The sequence below is a fragment of the Podarcis erhardii genome (genome assembly GCF_964252035.2).
Source record: "Podarcis erhardii genome assembly, chromosome: 9".
Lineage (NCBI taxonomy): Eukaryota > Metazoa > Chordata > Lepidosauria > Squamata > Lacertidae > Podarcis > Podarcis erhardii.
The window spans coordinates 28,101,234-28,119,206 of NC_138512.1; the positions used below are offsets into that span (position 1 = coordinate 28,101,234).

Here is a 17,973-nt window from a genome sequence, read left to right on the forward strand (position 1 = left end):
TTTTAAAATAGATCAGATCTCCCCAGGAAACAACAACATCCATGATTGTCAAGAAATGCCACTGCCTCGTGGGTCTGGGTCTTGTCCCTGATTTTGTGGATACAGCACAAAATGCACATGAAATGATTTTGCAAAAGGTCAAGGATAAGTCATCACACTGTTGTTATCCCTTTCCATATCAGAGCTGCGCCGTTGCTATCCAGCCAGGAGTTGGTGAGGCAGCTTGCTCTGCTCCTGCAGCTGACTAGTAGTCCAATCTTATCAGGTGCAGAGGTCAGTTCATCTGCCTCTGCCCTTGGCTTGGAGCTGTACTGGTGACAGGAAATGGAGGCTTGTGATAGGCCACCAAGAGGCCTATTGATGTCTTTAAATCCTGGGAATTTTTAAAAAAAAACATCAGTATAGTAATGATAATGACAATAATTTGAATTAACTCTCTGAATTTAGCTAGGCTTTCATTGGGGAAGTCTATACTCTAGTTTATAAGTTGCCTCATCCATCAGTTTTGGGTGTGTATTTTGGGGTGGGGGTAAGGAATACTCATTCCCCAAAGGTTCCTGGAGGATAGCCTTTATGTCTGGGATAACCCACTCCTCTCACTGGTCAGGCAGGGTCACATGAATAGTCCTTGCTTCTTACTCATTACTACTTACTAGTGGGAAGCTTGACCACTCCATTGACTTTAGTTTTGGGAGTGTGCTTTAGTGCTTTGCATAACTTCAGAAAACCGATATCAATCTTCTAAAATGCATGTGCACTTAAATTGAGCATATTTATGCATTTTCATTTAATTTATTTGATTTCACTTTTTAACAAAAGGCATGCAAGACTCCAAATAATGATTTAGAGACTGAGGATTGGAAACTAGGGTGGGTTTTCATATCCCACACCATTTCTCCTGTTTCTTATTGTTTGCCTTTTGGTTTTCAGTTTAACCCTAACCATAGTGTCTTGTGCTGTCTGAAATGGTAAACTCTGATTAGTGCAAAACTGCAAATTAAAAGTGAAGGAACATATGAGAACACAAGAGCAAGTGGAGGAAGTGAACGAGCATGTCGCCGAAATCATTGTTTGCTATATTTAAAGTTTCAAAGCTTTGTAGAAAATTCAAGCTCAGAGAATTCGTTTAGCTTTGCATAAATTAAAAATGGAGAGCTTTTAAATTTGTGTTCATATTCTGATATGAAGCTTTTTTTTTAAAAAAAAAAATCCAAACCAAGTTAAAGTATTTATAGATGCTAACATTTGTACTTTTGTGACTGTGTTTTAATAATCAAGGGGTGCAGCTACTATAGGGAAGTATAAATGCTTTTGCTCAGTGTTCCTCATCTTCATTCTAAAAGTAACTTGTCACACTATTAATCAGATTCATAAACAATATTGTGCATAAAAGAAATATTTGTTTAACTTATTTTGCTTTGCTTCAGAATGGGTGGATGATTCACTTTGCTTGGCTGAGCTTAGTCAGCTCCTGTTCCTTGGTGGTAATCATTAATGGAACCAGCACAGTCAAGCTGGAACAAGTGCAAAGAGCGCAATCATAAGAATAGAGACTTAAGAGAAGAGGTTCAAGGAAGTTGGCCTCTTTTTTTGCTCACTTAAAAAAGACCCTAGATGAGAATGAATGCATGAGTTGGTATGTAGGTGAGATAAAGAGAGGTTAGAGAGAGAGAACATTTACATTGAGGGCGATGATGTCAAGAAACACATGGCTTTCAAACAGAACATTGCTATATTTAGTTTGGGAATCAGAAGCTTTCCAATGATTAGATATTTATTAAAAAGTTCTAAAATTTGTGGCTCACCGTGGACAATTTGATGACCTAACATGAAACACTTAAATGATCCCATATCCTGTATCGCCTTTGCATGGTGACACCTCTTCCAGCTTAATCTCCCTGTGGTTTATTAGGCCCAGTGGGAATTGTCATGCAGTTTCCTATGCCCCTCAACAAATGTACCATATTAAAAGTTATTTCCACCTGTGCCTTTTGCTGCATTTCTGCCCCTCATAGGCTGCTTCTTGCCCTGAGCTTTCCAGGCCCATTTTATTTATGAATGAATGAATGAATGAATGAAACTTACATACCACTTGTTGGCAATTGGCCACACAGTGGTATATACAATATAGTAACAAAGGTGGATCCAGTGAGGCAGCATGCTAGTTTCTATGCCACCTCTCACACCCGTTTCTGTCCTCCATCTTAGCAAGCAGGGACACATTCTGGCCATGCAAAAACACTTAAGGAGGATATGAAGTAGATCTGGGAAATGATGTGGCTTGGGAAAAGAGGGTGAGTGTTGAGGAGTGGATGTGGCCTGGGAAGAGTCCAAAGGACCAGACACAGAAGTCTAGAGGACTGCATTTGGACCATATCCCTGTCTTTTGAGGGTTGTCCATATCCTTCTCAGTTTCACCCCACACTCATTAAGGAGAGGTTTTGGCTGACCTGATGAAAATTGAAGGCTCCATGTGGTTGAAATTAAGGACAATTTCCTGGTTTCTTGAGTTTAAAGTGGCTGCCACACATCTGCTTGCTCTAAGACTAGCCCCCCCTTTTTTAAATAAAGAAGATACTACTATTTTGATATCTATTGGTAATTATGTTGGTTTGGCCCACAAATCCAATAGATTTGTACTACAGTGGTACCTCAGGTTAAGTACTTGATTCGTTCCGGAGGTCCGTACTTAACCTGAAACTGTTCTTAACTTGAAGCACCACTTTAGCTAATGGGGCCTCCTGCTGCTGCCGCGCCACTGGAGCCTGATTTCTGTTCTCATCCTGAAGCAAAGTTCTTAACCTGAAGCACTATTTCTGGGTTAGCGGAGTCTGTAACCTGAAGCGTATGTAACCTGAGATACCACTGTATAGACATTTTTTTAAAAAAAGTCACAGGCCCGTTGCTGACAAGAAAATACAATGTTTCTTTTCAATGTCAAATGCAATTCAGAAATTTGGTTGAAATTAAGTCTAATGAAGCAGTCAGTTGGAATACTTAAAATTCTGTACCAGAATGTCACATAGTTATTCCTCCAAGAACTCTGAACCCATTTTGATTTTGCAGTATACTGTGTGGTGTTTTTTTTTTTTTTTCATCGAGGCTTTCTAGTAATCTGGAGCGGTGACCCAAATAAAGACTCAGCCACATTTGTGCAACTCTTACTGATCTTGCCAAGCATAAAAGGCAGCAGGAGTTCCATCTCTACTTTTTAATGAAGCGGGTTTTGTTTTTGTTTTGTTTTTTTAAAAAAAACACACGTTCCATTCCAGCACCACTCCTTTAACTGTATTAATGGATCTGTAAAATGTAACTGGGATGGTTTAATTAACACTCAGTGTCTGCCCACTTAAAAGACTTGGGAAAACAAAGCCATTTTAACACTAACCTGCTACTTTCAAGAGAGCCAGCTCAGAATGTCACGCAGGCAGGATATTACAATTGTACCGAGGAAGTCCCTTGTAATGATTGCTTTACAGTGGTACCTCGGTTTATGAACTTAATCTGTTCCAGAAGTCCGTTCTTAAACCAAAACCGTTCTTACACCAAGGTGCACTTTCCCTAATGAGGCCTCCCCTCCCGCCGCCAGTGCCCTTCCATCGTTTTGATTCCGTTCTTAGACCGAGGTAAAGTTCTCAAACGGGACACTATTTCCAGTTTTGCAGAGTTTGTAAACTGAATCGTTCTTAAACCAGACTGTTCTTAAACCGAGGTACCACTGTGTTTGGTTATTCCTAGTGCGTGATGCATGCATTGTCATTCTCATTCACCTTGAGCAGAATATGTGGTTCTTTCCCCCCTCACACCTCTTAAGCAATATGGGCTTGGGCATGTAATATGAGAGTTCTTGTTTGTGGTGCACCCTTGAGAGAGCCCATTTCCCATGAGCACGGGGAAGGGAGTTTCCATAAGAAAAGAGGCACCATAGGTAGGGTCATCCTAGGTGTGGAATATTAATAGTGCAATCCTATTGGTGGCTCAGAGATTTATACTGATGGATTGGGGTAATAAAGATATGATACTTTTTAATCATTGGATTGACAGTATGACAACAGTTGCAATTTCTGAATGGACTGCTTACAGTTGCAGACTTTGTTTGGATAAATATGATAATGTTTGGAGTGAGTTTATACAGAATATACAGAATGTAGCAGGCTATTAACATCTACATAAGTATTAGGAAAATAAAACTATATCAATTTATATGAGAATATATTGCATTTTTGTGTATATATTTTGCTTATAAACATTTTTGTTTTTTCTCCCTCTCACATTTCCTTCTCTTTTTCTGTATCACTTTATTTCTTTATAATTGTATTTTCCCCCAAAATAATAATAATAATCCCATAAGTAAATCGCTGCCGAGTTCAGTGGGACTTACTCCCAAAGATGTCATATAGCATTACAATCTAATCTTACAAAGAAGCATATTGCTGCATTCTTTGTGTGTTGAGAGTGGATGTGTCTTAAGGCAAGGTGTAGAAAGTCGCCCTTCAGTTTCATGTCCTGGGAATTAGTTAAAGATCCACTCCCTTTCACACATACACACCCTGACCAGGCCACATAGGTTATGCTCTTCCAGGCATCATCCCACTGTGCTGCAGTATGGATCAGAATACTGTAGACATTAGGATAGGGCTGATCTTATGTGATTTATTCAGAGAATGCTACCCAACCTTCCTGCTTGCTGCATAGGATAATGTGGATAGTTGGGTGTAAAGTTAACAAGGGACACTGCTTGAGATGTGTCAAGTTCCCATGCAATATCCCTCTGGCACAGGTAGCTCTGGGTGGGAGCGAACCATAACACTAGTAATGTCATAGGCGTTGTTGTATGTAGATACCTCTGGTACTCATGTAAGAAGCACAACACACACAGCAGTCGCGTTCTCAGTTGATGAGCCATCTAGAACCAGCATCTATTTTCCCAGTGCTAAAATGTTAGTTTATCCACCTTCTAAGACAGGGGTCGGCAAGGTTTACCTCACCTGGGCTGGTTCACTCCAGCGGAGATCCCTCCGTGGGCCAGATTGTGTGCGTGCTTGCGATTTTTGGCATCTGTGCATGCACAGATGCAATTTTCGGCGCTGTGGAAGCGAGTCCCTGTGCCGGTTTAGAGCAGCATGCGGGGACTCGCTGAGTGGGCGGCTTGGTTTGGGGGTGGCTTGTGGGCCAGTTAAACAACCCCCAAGGGCTGCTTGTGGCCCATGGGCCTTAGGTTGCCAACCCCTGTTCTAAGAGACCTATAGCCCCTGCAGAAAATGAGTTGCAATTGTGCATTGCTTGAGTGGATTGCCTTGAAAGGTTGTACAACTCAAAAGAAACAGAAGCAGAAGAGTGTTCATTTTCTTCCGGTCTACTGAATGACCCAGCTGTAATGTAGTTCTTTGACATTTCTTAAGACAAGCCTGCTGGCTTCTCTTGGTTCCTGCAAACTCTTGTTCTTTTTACAAGTGATTATTGTGGGTTTTCTACACTTAGCATTAAAAGCAGAAATAAAACCTGGCAGCATAATGTTGTATCAGTGATGCAATAATGGTGTGTGATTGTTATGTGTGCATAAAGAAAAATGCAGCTGAATAATGTGCAGCTAATAAGAGGTTTGGAAGTCTAAAAAGGCAATTTGTTTCAAATTTACTAAGGTGGCTTTGCTGTGCTTTACTGGCGTTAGCAGATTTCTCTGAAACACTACAGCATCATTTTTGTTTGAAGAAGAAGATGATGTACCCAGGTGACAATGTGCGCAGGATAAGAATTTCTACTTAATAAATTTGATATTTGCTTGCCTTTCATATTGTCTCAGCTTGGCTACATTTACAATTTAGCTTCTACAGTGACATCTGGTGGTAGTTCAGAAATTCCTTAAATAGCAGCTCTTTAAGGATTGTTTAAACTAGACATTGAGACAGGGGAATTGAATTTGCGTGGTTCAGGACTGGAAATGAACATGACCGATTTATAAAAGGCTCCCCAATTACGAAGTAGATAAAATTCCACTCTGGAGTTTAACTTGGCTCATAATGAGCTCACCTTGATGCCAGCTGTCTCTAGCCTTGCTTGCTATCGGTTTCCCTGCATTTCCAAACTAGCTTTGTATGAAACTGATGTCAAAGAACAGCACTCAGAGGAGCCATCTTAGTGACTACAACTCCCAGCATTACTGGTGGTATTGAAGGCTTCTGTGTAGGTAGTGCAAGTGTTCATTTTGTCACTGAAAACTCTATACATTTAAACATAGGTCTTCTGCTGACCTCAGCAATTCTTGCTACCGGTTTTCCTTCTCCCTTCCTCACAAGGCAAAGTTTGGAAAAGAAGAGACACTTAGTATAGTGGAGGGCTGATGTGAAGCATTCAGTACTGGTCTATTTTTTTACCTTGTTACATGCTTTGGGAATTTTATGCAAATTGAAAAGTGGGCATTAATGTCCTAAATTGACAAATACTGTACTTTCAGATAGCTACCTTCCGTCCTTCCAAAATAGTTTGGAGAATTCCATAGCTGCAGCTCTCTCTGTCCTGTTATCATTCTGTCCACATTGTGGTTCCCTGCCTAAGCCACAACGGTGATGAAATCATACCATGTTGCCAGGTTTCTAAAAAATGGGCATGCCAAAGGCTAGTTTAATTTTTTAAGCCTCTGCATGACAAACCAGCAGGCCCCAACTACTTCATATAACACATTTATGTCATGGTGTAGGCAGGGCCTGATACAAAAAATAAGTAGTTTAGGGCCTTTACAGCCATTGCTTTTAGCACTGGGATGCTACAAGGGGGAAAGTACCAGAACTCAAGTTTGTGTGCTCCCATCTTTTCCTTCAGGGAAAAGGGGACAAGTGCATTGAGCGACAGGTAACATCTGAACAGGCGTTGTACCTAATACTGATTCTTGCCTCGCATGCTTCTATACTTTATGGTCTACAATCATTGGCTGAATTTTCCCTTACAGTTCATTTGTGATCACTAACTGCCTTTTCTTGAATTTTGTGCCATATAAAAAAGTAGAATGCTTCATTTTGGTCTATACAAAATAGCAAGGCTGTGGAAACCATTATGCTTTTCATTTGTGACTTGTGGCAAAGACTTTTTTTAAAAAAAGATGCCACGTTCGATAAAATCAATCATGTAGATATGATACTCAACGCTGTTTCTTTTCCTCCCTTTCCTATGCAGGTACAATAGCCACTGTTGATTTCCTTGACCGTGAGACTACTTCCCATTACTGGCTTACTGTTTATGCAACAGACAGGGGTGTTGTGCCTCTGTCTTCCTTCGTTGAAATCTATATAGACGTTGGGGATGTCAACGACAATGCTCCGCAGATGACTCAGCCTGTTTATTACCCAGAAGTCATGGAAAATTCACCTAAGGATATGTCGGTCATTCAGATTGAGGCATTTGATGCAGACTCAGGGTCCAATGACAAGCTGACCTACAAGATTACCAGTGGAAATCCACAGGGATTCTTCTTCATTAATCCAAAAACTGGTAAGTGAATACCATTCTTGACATTTGCAGCTATGAATTGATTCTACATCTTAAAAATAGAAGAGGAAAGACATGATTGGGAAAAAGAGAGGAACATCTCTGATTCTGAATTCTGATTTGTACTTGTGCAGGAAGTCCATGAATAGGATTGTTGATTCAGAGGTAATCTACAAACTAATCTGAATTGCCGTCATTTCAGAATGCAATGGAGAATCCCATTTGAATGCTTTGTGCACAAAATCTTTCTGCAGATTAGAAATTAAGGCTTCGGCTTTTCTCCCAGGTATCCTGATGTTCCATGGGTTAGGAAGTCCTCTTTTTTAATGTGGTGTACAAACATGTGATCCTTCAGTTGTATGAATTAGTAATTCCAGGAAGTTTGTACTGTGTAGTTTTGCTGAACTACTAGCCTTCAGTGGTAGAGGGGAGACACTTGGGATTTCTCTACCTAATGAATTGTATCTGGAAATATTACAGGTTGGACTGAGAGTAGGACAGGGGATGCAACAAAGTAATAGGAACTATGCAAATATTTATTGGACTTTTTCATAAACATAGGAAGATGAATATTTTGATACATGAGCAATACATGTACTAGCCACCTGGGGTGTCAGCTAAAGATAATCATTTGAGAGAAGGGGGATGTTTTGGAGAACCAATTGGATACTGGTTAGACTGTCAATATTATACTGTATGTGGAAATCAATGGTATAAGTGGGGATGAAGGTTTAAGATTTGTGTGGCTTCTTGACCTTGTTTGTGTAGGATTAGTCCTGTGTTGAGTTATGCTCTGGGATGATCTCATGGGTCACTTTTACCAAGAGAACGCCATATCTTTGGAGGCATGAGAAACTTTTACTTTGCATCCTCTTTATTTGTTGGGTATACTTTTGACATGTTTTAGTTAAATTTTAACTCAGTTGTCTTGACTCCACCAATGTGAGCTCAGTGGACGAATAAATTCCCATCCACCAGAGAAAATAAAGTGGTGAGGAGCTTAGAGGATCCCTCCACTCTAATCCTGGAATTAATTTAAAAATCACATAAAATCAAAATTCTACCTCTTGGGGCGGGGGGGGGGGGGGGCTTGGCTAAGATAGAGCATGTTTGCTCCCTGGATTAAAGCAACAGAAACTATTGGGGAAATCCACCGAAGTAAGTGACATTCACAAGAGTCCCCTTAATATCTTGGTGGAAAAAACTTTGGCCCTAAGCATAACCCAGAGGTTATGGGGACAAACTCCATTTTGAATCTAGCACAGAGACAGAGCCAAGAGTGTTTGGGACTTATCTCCTCCCCCTCCCTCCCTTCCCCTCCCTCTATTGCCCCCCTTCCCCATTTTTTCTTTCCAACATCATGAAAATAGCCTGAGGTGCAGGCTCCCCACTCTTTATTTTGTGAGTAGTTTACAAATAAGAAATGCAACATTCAGTTATTGTGCCACCTATCTTAGCATTTGGGTTAACCTTTTGGAATAATATTGAAATGGTTTGCAAAGAAAACTTGGATATTTCCTCATGTTAACTGTGTGTTTCTGCTCTTGCTTGTTCTGCAAGCTTCCATCAAGAACTGCTGAAGTGCCTTGCATGTGAAGTTTGCATTGAAATGAAAATTACACAGGGCCAGAGACTGGCAATCCATGTTGAAATTTCCAACCAGCAACTTGCAGTCCTATCACTAGTCTATACCTACTTCAAGATGCACAATTTCATTAATACAGACCTACATTTTTCCTTTTCTAGATCTAATACTGTCAGTGGGAATATGACCCTGGGAGTAGAGGATGAGGAGAAAATCAAGCTGAGATTAACTGAAAAACTGGTGGTCATTCAATCTTGAAAGTAGCTAGCTTTTTGACTATTTCATAGTTTTGATCCTTGTATCCATCTGTCTAAAGGGGTGATTTATTCCATTCATTAGCTTTTCAGACAGTTTTCTTCACCTCTCTGCCCTTCTTCATTTGAGTAATGGATTAAGGCTAAATATGCTACGAATGTTGTGTCTTAGATCTTTCTGTGTATATAATTTCTTCAGTTTCCTTTTGTTGATACATATCTCAAAGCCCCACCCCGGCACCTATATGCCTTTTTCTTTCAGTTCAATGGCATTTTCTCCAAAATTCATGAGCCATGAATACCTTAAATGTTTGCTAGATTTCTGCACAAAATTATTTGGGTCACTTCCTACCTTTAGATGTTGCTTAGCAAGAGTAGCAAAAATATAAGCATTTCATTCAAAAATAACCAAAACCACAAGCGTTCATTAATGTTCCTTTGTAATTCTGATATTTCAGTTACTGCTTTGATGAAAAAACAATTCAAAGACAAATACAGATATAAAGTAAAATAATAGATGAACAAAAGCACAAGATCCCCTGCTTTCATATGCACACAAACGTAGACAAGTTGTAAACAGGAATCATGTGGTACATATAGAGCACAGCTTTTCAGAATTCAAATATTGATCAACATCCACTGGCCACCCAAGAAGACTGAGTCCTGATTGGGCTGTTTCTGTGGTTCTCTCTATGTAGGGTTCCCCACCTCCCTATAAAAAAATTGTACTTCTGCAAACATTAGGGTGGATCATGCTATTTTTGCTACAGAAACAATGGTGTTCACTGCCTGAACATGGGAAATAGAGGGGAAGACAAAATTCAGACTGAATTTAAGGGTTGGGAGGAAGCTTAAGTAAGCTTAAGTAAAATGTTGCATTTTAAATATTTCTTGCTCAGTATTGCAGAAAAACCTCTGTTGTTTCAGTTCTTTCTGAATATGTTCTATTTCCCAGTAGCTGTCGGTATTCATAAAGTTGTGTGTGCAGGTCTCTCTCTCTCTCTCTCTCTCTCTCTCTCTCTCTCTCTCTCTCTCTCTCTTGGAGGATTTGGGGGGGGAGAGAGTTCATTTTATTTTGAACCAATTCCATCTTTCTGTCTCCTTGCACTTTGAAGAAGGAAAGCATTCAACTTTTATTTAATTGTTAAGCATGAAAGCACCACATGAAATTGGAAGACAATAGCTGCGATTTAAGCCGCCCCAGTGCTAATGGCTCAGCCATGTGAGGCACTTGAATTCAAGTAGAGAGAAGGAGAGGCTTGTTAATTACCTGGGGACTTGCAACCATTAAATTGCAACTCCCAAACAAAAAAGGGTTGATTGATTCTCCATGGATCTGTTTTAAATGCAGATATGTTAGCCCAGCACTACTGAAAGGTTCCTGGTTTGAAGCTTGAGGTCCTGGTGTTAAAAGATGCTGAGAGAGGATATTTTGAAGTGAAACATGTGCTACCCTGCCTTGCTGGTAGCAGCTGTATAGCAGCTAGATGCTCTATGAAAGGTGTGTTAACAGTGACAGCACACATGCATTAGTTAACATCTGTTAAACAGGCACATGGACAGAAAACATCTACTCACGTCCAGGCTTGCTATTATTAACATGTTAGCCTATGTTTACTACATAGTGATGATTTCTATGTGCCATGTTAGTGTGAATGGGGTATTGGTTACTGACAATGGCTTCCTTCATGGGCTATTGGTTATAAGACTATTCATCAGTATGGTTTCTCCCAGGGCTATTTTTCTAGATAGAGGTGCCGGAACTCACCACGATTGCCTCAGTTGTTCTCTAATAGTAGAAATGGCTCCCATCTGAGAGGTGCCGGAACTGAGTTCCATCGGGTTCCTGCTGAAAAAAAGCCTTGCTTCCTCTTCTCCAGGCTACTCAAGACTATATTTTATCTGAAAAACCGAGAGGTGTGTTTGCTAGATTAGTGTGCCTCATTTCTTATGTTTACAAACTTTTAAAGAATTATTTTGACTAGGCTTCATTTACAGATATAAAAACAGAGGCAATAAAGTCTTTGTGGATACATTTCTGCTTGACTCATGCATTTTGAGACCTATTATACTTTTTGTGTCTGCTCTGTTTCAAAAACATAGTTTCATAGTTACTGTTTGTGTTTATTAGTCACTTTATTCATAAAAAAATGACTCACAAAATAAAGTCCTATTTGTATCTTGTCCCATTTATCTGTCTCTCCTTAATAAAAAATAGCTTTCCTGTTCTCTTTATTATTTGGGCAATGCTATCAAAAGCATGCTCAGCATCCTAGTGAACTCAGCATATTGATGGAGACTTCCATAAAGTTTAAACAAAGGAATTAATTTGTTGTTAACAAGGGCAGAGGAATCTCACTACAAGTTTATTGGTGTCTATTAATCCTCAAAGCACTGTGAACTTGTAAAATGCGGAGAGCCAACGCCAGATAGTCTGCCTGCCTTCTCCTATCATCTTACAACTTTCCTGACCCTTCGAGGGAACTGTGGTGGAAGATCTGAAGATTGAGTAAAATGAAATCGGAAATGGGTGCAGCTGTAAACAACATCCAAAGACTTCCTATAGCATTGGGAAACCACTTTGTGTGGAAATAAATGACCTGTAGTTGCACAATAGCCTGTCACGGAGGATGCCTCCCTTGTTTAACTGCTTGAGGTTTTATATTTCCTGCATCAGGTTTAAGTCACATACTACATTAGCAGGAAAACACAAATTTCCATTCATTTGCTATGTTCAGTTCCTTTTGTGTTAGAAATAAATAAAAATTCTCCTCCAGGAGAAAATCATTTCTATAATTGTGTAATAAGTGTTGTTTTTCAGTTCAGTAAAGACGATTATCCAACCATACAGATTATGGATCCCAGTTGTTACATATTAGTTTATGTCTAGAGACGGTAATGAAAATGTTGTGAACTGTTATGTAGTGATCATATGTCCTTAAGCAATATTTGATAGCAGAGTTGTAAAGAGATGGTAGTGTCATTGTAAACACAGATGAAAGGTGATTTTTTTAAAAAGAAAAAATTTCGCTAATACAGGAACAAGAATAAAAAACATCTTCCAGACTTCCAAAATGCATAATTCTGTCCCATATATTTTCTTGTGCACAATGATGACTTTTATTAAGAGCTCAACATGTTTTTGAACTGTTGGATAGGTGGCATAATTTGTGCAAGCTTGTTTATGGAATTTGAAAGTTTTAGACTTTTAGCCTGATGAAGGAACCTATACTAAAAGCAAGTTCCGCTTTCGTTTGGTTCTCTGCATACGCAGAAAGAACAGAACTAAATGCAGCGTATACTTTTGAGTTCAAAGTGACTCAAGGCATGCAAAGTTTGTACTTTCCCCTGAACATGATTTAAAGTCAAGTTCAGTGGCGCAGTTATACCAAGGCACAAAATAATTCCTGCAAGGCATACATGGGTCACAAATTTATCCTTTTTTATGTAGTTGGGATTGGGGGTTTTGTTGGAGAAGCTTCAGACAAGTATGAAAAGTGGGCACCTGATATCTCTACTAAACAGTAAGTTCAGAACTTAGATCTGAACATAAAGAATGCCTTGCTGAAGCTTTGCAGGGTCTGCGTCCGGTTATTTTTGAGATGGAAGACTACCTAGGTATCACTGCCTTGAGTTCTGCTGTGGAAGAAGGGTAGAGTATATGTGTATTACATAATCACAATTTTTTTTTAGGCCGTAGTAAGCTAATTCTTAACGTTAGCTCCATGTTCTGTACATATGGGGACAGCAGGGGATGCAGTCATTGTCTCAGTTCCATCACTACTGCTCTAGCTCCCAATGTGTGGGGAGTTGTAAGCTGTGATGACAGTGACCAGGGAGTGCAGGAAGAATGCCCACTTAGGAGTGAAGCAGCTGACCCCCGAGCAAAGAGTAGGCCTCAGCAGAGGGTGGGACTCTTGCCAGTGGTTTCAAGTCACAAGAAAGGAGATTCCAACTCAGCATCAGGAAAAACCTTTCTGACAATAAAAGCTGTTTGACAGTGGAATAGACTACCTCGGAAGATGGTGAACTCTCCTTCACTGGAGGTTTTTAAGCAGAGGTTGGATGGCCATCTGTCATGGATAATTTAGTTGAGATTCCTGCATTACTAGATGATCCTGGGGATCCCTTCCAACTCTTATGATTCTGTCACTACAGACATCCTTTACAAACATGCATATGTAGCATAGCTGTCAACTTACAGATTTGAAAATAAGGGACCAGCAGCCTAGAAAATAAGGGATCAGCAGCCCAAATAAGGGATTTTCTGGGCACAGGTATGTTCAGCTTCTGATCCCCCTCTGAGCCAAAGGCAGAAAGCCCAGCCAGCAGCCAAACGAAGCCTCAAGTGGTGGTTCCCACAGCGAGCAACCCTGCAAAGGGGATGCAGCAAGGAAAACCACTGTCACCTTTCCGCTGGGAAGCGCTGAGCAAAGGAGAGTCCCCAGGCAACGCGGCCAATTTGATCAGCACAAGGCATGCAAGCTCCACCCCCCCCAGTCGTTCTTAGACTACTTATTGGGTGAGCAATGCAGCCAAGCAACACAGTTGGAGCCTCCCTCCTCCCTGGCCGGCAGGGAGGGAGGGAGGGAGAGGAGCTGCTTCCTTTGAAACCCAGGAAATTTAAGGGACATCATCAATAAGGGACAGCAGCGGGACACAGCGCTGGGAAAGGGAGTTTCCCGCCAAATAAGGGACGGTTGACAGCTATGACATGTAGTTGTCTCTGATTAGAAGAGCATAGGTTTGCTGTGCCAGCCTGAACATAGGTCTAGTGGCAGACTGTGAAGAGGAATGGAGTTTACTCTTCAATATTTTGTTAATGTTCCTTGGATTAGGAGTAGCGATTTCAAGAGACAACCAGGGATGTATCTACTTGTAGGGACTGGTAGCGTTCAGGCATCATGGTAAGCAGTAGTTGATGGTTTACCAGGCATGACTGGGTCATGCCTGTTTTGCTGCTTCTGGTCTCACTGGGAAGAAACAAACCTTGGTGCCTAAGAAAAGCCCTGCTGGATCAGACTAAAGACAGATGTAGTCTGGTGTCTTAAAGCAGCCAACATTATGGCCATGGGAAGCCCTCAGGCAGGATATGAGCCCAGCAGCACTCTCCTCCCTTGTGTCTCTCGCTGTTTTGAAACCTTGCAGCATAAACAGAGTTCTCTCTGTCCACACTATGCTGCTTTCAATGGAACAAACACTGATAGGCATTCAAATACACCTCTGCATTGGTGATGTGCATTTTAGGTATGTATGTGAATGTGTATTCCACCAAAAGGAAGATCGTGTGAACAGATGACATTCTGTACTTGAATGCACATTTGATTTTGGCTGATGGTTCCCAGTCCAGCTAATGATATTTGCAGAAAGCTACTTCTGCATATGGATCTCCTTCAGTGGATAAGTCAAGGAAGTATAAGAGTGTGAGCAGAGAAGAGAGCTGGAAACAAATTCCGTCTTTGCCCCTTACCGTCATCTGTTTCGTCCATGTCATTCTGTTATTTGCAGAAGGGCAGCAGAATTTCCCCACTTTAATCTTGCACTCTGCTGCCGTGCTTCAAATTTGAAGAAATACTACTTTTTCACTTTTATGGGTTTTCAGTCTTCTTACATGTTCACTTTTGCCCCGCTGAGAAGTAAACAAGGGAGTCCTGTACAGTATCGTTTTTCAAACCCACTGCCATCCTAAGCCATTTGAGACCAGTTTTTCAAACAAACAGTACAAAAGCTTCTAAAGTCAATGAAAGAAAGCCATCTAGAAAAGCTTTCTCACTCAGCCCTCTAGAAGCATTTTGTTCAAATATTAGCCTTTCCAATCATTCAAACTCGTAGTCTGGTGAATCTGATGTCAAACAATGAAACCATCAAAACAGGTAAAAAAAGCTGTCATACTACATGGTGATATATTTATCTTTCTGCTTTCCTGCTGCTATCCCATGTTTACTTTAAACAAATTGGAGTAATAGAATAGAATACTGCATTTAAAATATAAGGTTGTACTTCTTAAAAACAACACCCCCCCACACACATTATACAATCCTGAAACAGTCATACCAATACTGTTCTGTGCAGTTTTGAAGGCAGCACTCAAGTGGGATAATTAGAGATATGGGTTGAATTATCTCTTTTGTGATGTAATTAATTGCAAAGATTCCACATCCTTCTGCACTACACCTAACAGAGCAGGTGGGGATAGGTGAGGGTGGGTCTTAGTTGAAATATTATTTGCAGACACAGCTGACCAGCTCTTCAGTGGTGCCAACAAAGCCTCTTTCAAAGGGCATGGTGAGATAGTGCTTTGAGAGGGGGCTCTTTAATACATTTTCAGAAGCCCTTCTCAAAGTTTTCTGCACCACTTTGAATGGCGCTTCGGAAGATCCAATGGTCAGCCAGTTGTCATATCTTCAGAGGTCCACTTCAAAGCGCTGTGCTTATTGACCGGCAGGGGGCTCCGCCCATCTTGTCAGATTTGACCCATAGGGGGTTCTTCTTGTTGTTATTAATATAAGCAGAGGGCCTTCTCGGTAGTGGCACCCGCCTTGTGGAATGCCCTCCCACCAGATGTCAAAGAGAACTAGATGTCAAAGAGAACAACAAGATGTTTTAGAAGACGTTTAGGGAAGCTTTTAATGTTTGATGGACTACTGTATTTTAATATTTTGTTGGAAGCCACCCAGAGTGGCTGTGAAAACCCAGCCAGATGGACGGGGTGTTGTTGTTGTTGTTGTTGTTGTTGTTGTTGTTGTTGTTGTTGTTGTTGTTGTTAATTTGCCACCCCTCTGACTGGGTTGCCCCAGCCACTCTGGGGTGGCTCCCAACAAAAATAGTAAAAGCCCAATACAACATCACATGCTAAAAACTTCCCTGAACAGGGCTGTCTTCAGATGTCTTTTAAAAATCACATCTGTTTGACATCTGCTGGGAGGGCATTCACAGGATGGGCACAACTACCGAAAGGGCCCTCTGCCTCAATTCCTGTAACCTCACCTCTCGCAGTGGCTAAAAGTTTCCCGACCTCTCTGCTTTAATAAATATAAAGGTGCTTAATTCTCCTCTACCAGAAGAGGACTTGATTTCTTTGTCAATTATGTCACAAGAATGATTCTCTGAAAAGCAGGGTCCAGGCTTACACACCAAAATGATAATTTAAGGCACTTGCATTATTTGGCAGCCTGACTGTACAAGCCAAATGCGCCGTAAATAGGTGTTACACTAGTTAGAAATGCTGTGCTGGCAAGATATTACAGTGGTATACCTCAGGTTACATACGCTTCAGGTTACATACTCCGCTAACCCAGAAATAGTGCTTTAGGTTAAAAACTTTGCTTCAGGTTCAGAACAGAAATCGTGTTCCAGCGGCGCGGCAGCAGCAGGAGGCCCCCATTAGCTAAAGTGGTGCTTCAGGTTAAGTACGGACCTCCGGAACGAATTAAATACCTAACCCGAGGTACCACTGTACAGCTCGAGGCATTGGACCATTGCTCAAATAGCTGATGGAGGACATTGTGCTGAAACATCAATATTTTGAAACTATTGGGGTGCAGTCACCATGTGCAACAAATCTTGCAGCAAAACTGGGTCAAGGAGTGCCCCAGAACTGCAGACCTGATATTTTTTATTTCTTTAGCAATAATGCCATCCCATCCAAAACAAACAACAACTCTATTCTTTGATTTGCATTCTTCCTGACCAATGGCAACTCTAATGTCCTGGTTAGGTTCAGGTCTGTTGACCCATATCCAGTCCATTGATCTTAGTACCAAAAGCCTCCATGGACTCAGATGAAAAGGAGAGAGAGAGAGAGAGAGAGAGAGAGAGAGAGAGAGAGAGCTGGGTGTCATCAGCATACTGATGGCACCAAGCCCCTAATCCCCAGATGATCCTGTTATTTTTAGTACAGTAGTTGTTAAAATGTATGGTTGCAGCTTGGAATTATATTGTAGGCTAGCAGAAGATTATGATCAGAAATGTGCGTATTTGATGCTGAAAAGCTAAGAATTGGGACATATTTAAACAGACTTAAATGGATTGTTTCCTTGTGGTTGATCTCTGAATGGCTTTTGCCTGTTACTTGGTTGCTGGCGTTTTTCTGGAAAGCATAGAACTGTGGTGTATGCTGGCAGGAGAAAGAGTAGAGGCTTAATAAGGAGTTTAATGAGTCTTTACAGGAGATAATGGGATTTACATGCTCAAAAGTTTGGGATTACTTCTGAATTTAATCCCTGCCAGTCTCTAAGCGGACACGTTTATCTTGGTTTATATTGCTTGGATGCAAGTAAATCTGAAGGTAACAATCCATAAACAAACAAATAAATAAAAACCAGGCCAATCTAGTATGTATAAAAATAAGAGTGTGTTTGATTGTTTTGCAGTTTGAAACAACGGTTCAAAACATAATGCACCCCTTTATGTTAATTTTTTTATGGTGCTGCCACCACATGTAACAGATTCCTTGTGGCAGATGTATTGTATGGCCCTGAGGCATACCTTGGAAGCAGGCAGATAGATAGATAGATAGATAGATGATAGATAGATAGATAGATAGATAGATAGATAGATAGATAGATAGATAGATATTCTGAATGAGTGAGGTTTGCTTGAGGAAACATGTGCTGAGAGCAGTATATTTTACTGCTTGCAAATGATTGTAAG

At 40.7% G+C, this 17,973-nt stretch overlaps 1 protein-coding gene across 1 annotated transcript in view; it reads left to right on the forward strand.

The window, feature by feature from the left end:
- FAT1 (FAT atypical cadherin 1) overlaps positions 1-17,973 on the forward strand; it is a 113,994-nt gene that overhangs the window by 33,496 nt on the left and 62,525 nt on the right. Inside the window, 1 exon segment of the mRNA XM_081875550.1 lies at positions 7,171-7,485. Coding sequence (XP_081731676.1) covers positions 7,171-7,485 — 315 coding nt within the window.